The 8,680-nt window shown below is 42.3% G+C and overlaps 1 protein-coding gene across 1 annotated transcript in view; it reads left to right on the top strand.

The window, feature by feature from the left end:
* The first annotated feature begins 338 nt into the window (after positions 1-338).
* Positions 339-8,680, top strand: part of LOC134076742 (homeobox protein unc-4 homolog) — a 10,295-nt gene continuing 1,953 nt past the window's right edge. Inside the window, exons 1-2 of the mRNA XM_062531980.1 lie at positions 339-660; positions 1,942-2,117. Coding sequence (XP_062387964.1) covers positions 381-660; positions 1,942-2,117 — 456 coding nt within the window. The 5' untranslated portion in view covers positions 339-380. The remainder of the gene's footprint in view (positions 661-1,941; positions 2,118-8,680) is intronic.

The following is an 8,680-nucleotide window of genomic DNA, read 5'->3' as shown; positions in this document are numbered from 1 at the left end:
TGCCGCGCGCTTTGTTGTGACAGCGGTGATATTGTTTATTGAGGTTGGTGTCAGGGCTAATTAGCAATCGATATGGAAAATGGTTTAGAGCGCTTCGTCTCTGACGTCAGCGTCGATTAGCGTTTCTTATTGGTCCCCAAACTGCATGCTCCCGGTGCCGCGGATTCCTCGCGGAAGGGAAAGGAGGCGGGAGGCCTCTCGTGTTGACAAAGTCTGCTCACGCGCCTCTCCTTCATTCCGAGCGCGGCATGTCCACGTCCTGTCCGCTGCTCGTGCCGCTACCGCCGCCGTCGCACGCGCTCTGAGTTCACGACGGCCGAGCCGCGCGAGCCGCGAGAGCCGCGAGCCTCGAACCGAGCCGCGCGCTGGTGGTGGGAAAGATGATGGACAGCCGGATTCTCGAGCACTCGCACGCGCCTTTCGGAGGCTCCCTGGGCGGGATGGTCGGGGTAGGGTTCTCCTACCACCTGGGTCACCACCACCACCACCACCATGTTTACGACCTGGCTGGGCACCCGCTGCCCTCGGCGGCCGCCGTCCCCTTCTCCATAGACGGATTACTGAACAGCTCCTGCTCGGCGTCCGCGACCAACGGAAACCCGCTCCTGTCGCCCGGCTGTAGCGGTTTAAACGGAGACAATCACCACTACAAGCTCTCAGGTAAGCGTGTTAATGATTACATCTACCCACACACACACACACACACACACACACACACACACACACACACACACACACACACACACACACACACACACATCACTGAGCAGCGGAAACAGCCTCGCCTAGGGGTGTACGGGCACAGGGTCCGGGCTCGTGCGCCGAAATTATTTAATATCTAATAACAATATTCGGTCAGCAGTGATGCGAGGAACGCCATCGCCAAAAAAAAAAAAAAAAAAGAAACAAGCACAATTGCCGGAAATCTTAAAGCACTTAATGCTGGATGCTTAACACGTATTTTTTTTTTTTTTTTAAAGAAAGAAGCATAATCGCTGGAAAGCTTAAAGCACTTAATTCTGGATGCTCAAAGCTCGTATTTACCGGTGGTTGTGTGAACATTCTCAGGTAACATCTTCATTGATGGTGACGGGACGAGGTAATAGCCTATTTTGGTCTATTTTGGACCTATTGAACCAACATAATTATTACACTTAAGAGACGCGTTAAACCAAGACCTCAAGCCGGCTCTATGAATAAGCTGTAATAGGAAGAAGATGCTGGCTAATTAGCGTCCTTTGCGTTGTATAAACGACTGTAATTCGAATGCATTCATCTCGGTCAGTTTGGAAAATGTAAAGTGTTGTGTTGTATTTGTGTTGTATTTACACGATTGTTATATTGTATTTCTTTTTATATTATTTAAAACGAACTTGTAACAACAATGATAAAAACACAAGTATTATAACTTGTAAAAACACAAGTAGCCCATGTTATAGGCTAAGTAAATTATAACTTGTAAGTAGGCTATTGTATATATTATTTTAAAATATTATTTAAAAATCTCACACAGACAACAATTAACGCAACACACGATATAACCCTTTTCGCTATTCATCTGATCATAATATCAATTAAAATTAAATTATAGCCTACAAATTTCTTTTTAGCATTTTAATGTGATTCTGCATTTGGTATCATGCCTATATTATATTACAATATTATTAGACCTGATTTACTATAATTTATTTTGTGTGTTTTGTGTGTGTGTGTGTGTGTGTGTGTGTGTGTGTGTGTGTGTGTGTGTGTTTGTGTCTAATGCTAATGTTTATTTTTATCTCTGTCTGTCTGTCTGTCTGTCTGTCTCTTTCTGTGTGTTGTGTGTATTAGTTGTGTTCATAGGTTTATGTATGTAAATTTGTTGTTGTTGTTGTTGTTGTTGTTGTTGTGGCGTGTCTGCTTTAACGCCCCCCTCCCTCACTCTCTGTCTCTCATTTGAAGACTCAGGAGACCCAGATAAAGACAGTCCGGGCTGCAAGCGGAGACGCACGCGCACAAACTTCACCGGCTGGCAGCTGGAGGAGCTGGAGAAGGCCTTCACGGAGAGCCACTACCCCGACGTGTTCATGCGCGAGGCGCTGGCGCTGCGCCTCGACCTCGTAGAGTCGCGTGTCCAGGTAACGACATGAGAAATAGAACCTTCTAAACTACGTGAAGACGACGCTGCCTTAAGTCAAGTTTAAAACCCCTCACCAGTGTGTGTGTGTGTGTGTGTGTGTGTGTGTGTGTGTGTGTGTGTGTGTGTGTGTGTGTGTGTGTGTGTGTGTGTGTGTATGTGTGTGTGTGTGTGTGTGTGTGTGTGTGTGTGTGTGTGTGTGTGTGTGTGTGTGTGTGTCAGTCATTTATCAGCTCACATCTCTAGCAGAACATAGGCTACTATGTACTTGCTAGTCTTGCTGATTAGACGTTCGACCTGACTATAACTGACACTTGACTATTTAAAAACAGCACTCACTTGAGGCACATCTCCTTATTGCACTCTACCATTTTAAATCGTTGTGAGAAAAGCTTAAACCGTTTACCATGTTGTAAGTCGCTTTGGGTTAAAAGCGTCAGCCAAATGTAATGTAATTATAATGGTCAGGGCTACCGACTGAATGTCAAGAGCTGTCAGGGGTGTGTGTGTGTGTGTGTGTGTGTGTGTGTGTGTGTGTGTGTGTGTGTGTGTGTTTTGGTTCCACATATGAGTGACTTGATCCACGTGGACGTGCGCGTGGTTGCGTGAGACTTAGCGCGTAGTACATAGGCTACATGTCCGGTAGATGTGTAGATGGGCGAAGTTAACACAGCCTACAAAAAACAGCAGATGCGGGAGCGGTAGGGGCTCGTGTGTGTGTGTGTGTGTGTGTGTGTGTGTGTGTGTGTGTGTGTGTTGAGGGGGGTCGAGCCTCTGTGTGGCAACGGTGTGGTTGGAGGATATGAGGTTACGGCCTGTGTGTGTGTGTGTGTGTGTGTGTGTGTGTGTGTGTGTGTGTGTGTGTGTGTGTGTGTGTGTGTGTGTGTGTGTGTGTGTGTGTGTGTGTGTGTGTGTGTGTGTGTGTGTGTTGAGGTTACGGCCTGTTCCCAGTGGGGTTGCGCGAGGACTCCTCGTTAGCCAGGTGCTGAAGTAATCAAGGCGCGAGCTTCCGTCTGTGTAACCCTCTCGTGTAACTCAACCCTTGCGTTATTTTATTATTTTATGATCAACAACTGTCAATAATAATAATAATAATAATAATAATAATAATAACAGTATGACTATGGTCAAATGTATTATAACGACCTTTCTGTAGGTTGTTATCCTATAATAGGCTAAGTAAATGAAAAAAAATACGAATTATTATTATTATTAGCCTATTACTATTATTATTATTATCATTATTATTATTATTATTATCATTATTATTATTATTATTATTATTATTATTATTATTATAAGGGATTGTGGCGATATTATAATTTTAGGCTTCTGTTAATATGCCTGCGGAATTGGTTTTCCTTGATTCGAAATCAGAATAAAACATCTTCATCAATCTGCCAGATAAAGAATAATTTAGCCCAAAAATAGCATTCAACAATATAAGCAATTTCCTCTGCATTTTCTAATAATATTATCACCTATATACTGCAGGTATCTATAACGTATATATGTTATACATTGAGAAATAACGTCCACAGATGACAATACAAAGCAATGGTTCTGCAGATCAGATCTACACTATTTTTTTAACAGGTTATTTTAATTGTGCTAGTTGATGCTCAATTAAGGGTTTGTTTTTAGCAAATGGATACATCTGACAGAGATTCTGCTCAGTGGACAATAACAACCAGAAGGCACCTCTTTAAACTGTTTCATCATGATCATCACCGAAGATGATGTAGGCTCGCCCGCTACCGCACACTCCATACCGTCTTCGTGTGCCCCCCGCTCGCGTTTCGAGCGCAGAGCTGTCGGCAAGTCTGTTCCAGAGCACGCGGGTCGCGACAGACTCCCGGTACACCCACTTCACCGCATCAAACAGGGGGGACGCACGCGGGGCTTTTTGTTTCAGAATCATTTGGGGGTCAATTGGTGTCTTCGTCAGCACAATTGAAAATGGTGAAAACTGTAGACTCATTCTCTGTGCAGTGTTGATCAGCCGAAGGGCATTTAGCTTCGTAGACAACGCAATGGTGATAGAAAGTGATGCCAGCCGGCCGTAAGCTGTCAGATCTTTTAATAGTGGTGAGGAGGGGAGAAGGGGGGGGGGGGCGGTAAGCCGCCGCATTATTGCCTGGTATTCAGCTAACGGCCTAAGCTGTGCTTATCCGCAGGTTTGCATGCATGCGCGCGATTGAGATGCCTTTTAAGGAGTCGCGTGTACACACCGCCTCTTTTTTTTGTCGTTTTTATTCTGGCGATGGTGGAAGAGACGGTGCGAAGATTTTCGCTTTCTGCGTGCTCACGCCGCCGTTATCAGTGCGGAACAGACGGCCGCACGAGGGACCCTTGGCTCGGCTTGACTAAAATCTGTTCGCTCGCAGACGGGAGGGTGCGCGCGAGAGGAGACGGGGGAGGGCGGGGGTGGTTGCGGGCCTCAAATTAGCCACGCCAGAATCAGTGGTAATTGAGAGAATTAGTTCTCACATCGATTGAATGGACAATTAAAGCGAGCCCATCTGCGGGTTTGCGCGACGTGACGAAACCTATGCTGACACATTGACAAAGCGCACTGAGCTCATGTTGCCGAGAAACTTGTTTACATCTAGGCTTGTGTGTGTGTGTGTGTGTGTGTGTGTGTGTGTGTGTGTGTGTGTGAGAGAGAGAGGGAGAGAGAGAGAGAGAGAGAGAGAGAGAGAGGGGGGGGGGGGGGGCTAGAGATGATTCGTTTCCAACATGTCATGTGTTTATTTTGGTGAGGTAACTGTTGTTATTTGCGGGGTCAGTCGCGGTAGCTCCAGTTTGGCTCTCTCTTACATGCTGTTTATGTGCTGAACGTCAGAGTTGCACCCTGCGGGCCGATTATTGGTTTGTTTGTTTAGAAATAATTAGGAGTGAGCTTTAGCCGCCGGCCCGCTTTGATCCAATCGCCAAGTGGTAGATTTCACTCCTCGGGTTCGCTAAGTGTGAGCCTGCGTTCTTACTGAACTGTGTTTACGCCAAATAACTCCTAATATGCGATTAATGTCTTTACTAGAAGCGTAGTGGGTGATGAAGAGTGGACAGATTGACGGTAATGGGGCCTAATATTTTTCTCCGTCGTTTCTGGAACAGTATGTGCTAGCCTACACAACGAAGGCTTTTGTTGTCTGATGGCGACTTTAGTGTCTGTAGGGTCTGATTTGGAACTGATGTAGCCGACACGGTCCGGGTCTTAAGTGACCGAAATTAAGACGTTATTTCTGCAGCATCTTAAATGAGAAAGTAGGCGCGTGGATACTGAGAGAGCGGGAAACTGGTGTTTAAAAAACAACATTAAGTTCCCATTAGGTTTTAATGCAGCTGAGGTAATGGTTTGAATATATTGTTTTTAAAAACTAAATGTAGGCCCACCTGCCACATAAACGCAGCCTAAGAGCCTAAGAACCACACATACTGGTGGTTATTTACAATCACTTAAAAACAAAACAACAACCCCAAGGCCAGCTGTATAAGCTCAGGTGGTGGTGGTGTGTGTGTGTGTGTGTGGGGGGGGGGGGGGGGGGGGGGGGGGGGGTGCTGTCCACCTTCATTGGTCAACAATAACCTTTAACCTTTAACCCCAGTGACATCACGCATGCCCACACAAACTGTGAGTGTCCACCCAGATTTGTAATATCTTGAAAAATAAGATTGATAATTGTCGTATTTTTTTTCGATATAGGTCTTGTAATAGACATCTGTAATTCTTGTAATAGACAAAATAATTGTGCCCAGCCAAAATGTTGGCCTGCCCACTTCCCCTGTTTTAGGCTGCAAGCCATTCTGTGTTTCAGGTCGACACAAACTGTATGGATATGAGATAAGAGAGAAATGCTTGCACACACATGTCGGCAATTGCACTACACGCGGATTCAATGCACTCTTAAAATGAATGTGTTGTGCCTATATCTGAACATGTGTTAGATGTGTTTTCAATGCAAGATGTGTTATTTTCAACACATATTGTTCAGCAAATTAGAAAAGGAAAACAACACAAACTGTGTTGTCCCTATCTGGACACAAAGACACAGAGATGTGTTAAAAACAGCACAAGCGGTGTTGTTTTCATTTTCACATTTGTTTTAAGAGTGTACAGTATGAGCAGCCAACAACAGCAGCAACAATTTAAAGGCTTTAGGGGAAATGAATGGGCTGAGGAAGGGTCTCAGCTCACCCAAACGGCTCAACTTTATTTGATCTGACTTTTAGGGTCTCAGCTCACCCAAACGGCTCCACTTTATTTGATCTGACTTTTAGGGTCACAAAGTCAACGCTTGTTTTCATAGACAATTCAGCCGTCCATTATTTCCTTTCATTATTAATCGATATGTTGTTTAATCCATAAAATGGGAAACAATGGTCAAACAAAATGTCAATCAGTGCTTTACAAAGCCCAATGTTGAGTCCTGAACTGCTTCGTTTTGTTCACGTGCCAAATTGTATTTTGTTTACTGTCATGGAATATTTTGTAAAGGCGGAGAATATTCACATTTAAAAGGAGAAAGAGAGAGAGAGAGAGAGAGAGAGAGAAAAAGATCGATTACCCAATTATGAAAATAGTTGGCAATTAATTAGATAGTTGACCAAATAAATGTTGCAACCCTACTGCCATGACATATTTATTTATTCATTTCTCTTCCTCAACCAAAAGCAACAAAAAGATGAGGGGCAAACCTGCCATAGCCAACATTAACAGCATGCAGTCACCTACTGTACAGGTTATTTAGTATTGAACCACACCAAGGACATAAATACACACCTCAAAGATGTATGGAGGTCCTATTCTATAGAAGTATAATAACGTATACAGTATGTACTACATGACATCACTAGTCCTATTCTATAGTATAATAATGTATATATAGTACTTGACATCACTAGTCCTATTCTATGTAAGTATAATGTATATATACACTACATGACATCACTAGTCCTATTCTATAGTATAATAATGTATACTGCATGACATCACAAGTCCTATTCTATAGTATAATAATGTATACTACATGACATCAAAAGTCCTATTCTATAGTATAATAATTTATATATACTACATGACATCACTAGTCCTATTCTATAGGAGTATAATAATGTATATATACTACATGACATCACAAGTCCCATTCTATAGAAGTATAATAATGTATATATACTACATGACATCACTAGTCATATTCCATAGTATAATAATGTATACTGTATATACTACATGACATCACTTGTCCTATTCTATAGTATAATAATGTATATACTACATGACATCACTAGTCCTATTGTATAGTATAATAATGTATATACTACATGACATCACTAGTCCTATTCTATAGGAGTATAATAATGTATATATACTACCTTTTTGTAATTGGCAGTCCTATGGCATAGCGTGTGTAACACAGTCTTTTATATTATTACATATATGAGCAGGTCTACTGTGCAACATATATTATTACATATATGAGCAGGTCTACTGTGCAACATATATTATTACATATATTACCACGATTACTGTGCAACATATATTATTACATATATGACCAGGTCTACTGTAAGCTCAGTGTAGTCCAGGGTCGTTTGGGAGAGGAGCGCTGTGTTGGGACGAACTGTTTTGAGGGAAAGTGAGCAGCATTTAATGGAAATCAAATAACTCCTGAACTCCACTGATGTAGTCAAGGGTCATTCTGGAGATGACAAAGACAAAGTAGTTGCAGAAACACTCATATTTGCAACATTTGATAAAAAAAAAACAATTTGTATCTGCAGCATTTGATGAAGATAAAACAACTTAAGCCCTAGAAGTCAATGTGCATCGTAGTTCTACATCTACTGGAGATCTTAATGACTTAGATACGACCCTGTTCTATTTAGAACGTCTTATTTTGATCTCACAGATGTCGGTGCTATTTCACTGTCAAGACACATTTGAGTTCTCCACATGCTGGACATTTGAATGTCCAAAATGGAACTCGATGGAACGCAATGTAATTAAGCTGTTCAGATCTTTTTCAGGCCTTTTGGAGACCTACTGTATGTGTGCAGACAGGGGCTCCTGCAGGTGTAGTCATATATTACAGTATATATGGGAATCAGAAGGCGTAGCCCTATATCTCCCTCTGTCTCCTGCAGCTGTAGCCATATATTACAGTATATATGTTCATATATGGGAATCAGAACGCTTAGCCCTATATCTCCCTCTGTCTCCTGCAGCTGTAGCCATATATTACAGTATATATGTGAATCAGAAGGCTTAACCCTATATCCCCCTCTGTCTCCTGCAGGTGTAGTTACATTGTGTGTTATATATTTATGTTCATATATGGGAATCAGAGCGTGTGTAGTCATATATTACAGTATATATGTGAATCAGAACGCTTAGCCCTAAATCTCCCTCTGTCTCCTACAGGTATAGTCACATTATATATTTATATATGTTCATATAATATCTCCCTCCATCTCCTGCAGGTGTAGTTACATTGTGTGTTATATGTTTATATATGTTCATATATGAATCGGAAAACTAAGTTATAGATGTTGTGCTATTAT

Source organism: Sardina pilchardus, chromosome 1, assembly GCF_963854185.1.
Source record: "Sardina pilchardus chromosome 1, fSarPil1.1, whole genome shotgun sequence".
Classification (NCBI taxonomy): Eukaryota; Metazoa; Chordata; class Actinopteri; order Clupeiformes; family Clupeidae; genus Sardina; species Sardina pilchardus.
This window is presented reverse-complemented; position numbering and strand designations above follow the sequence as displayed.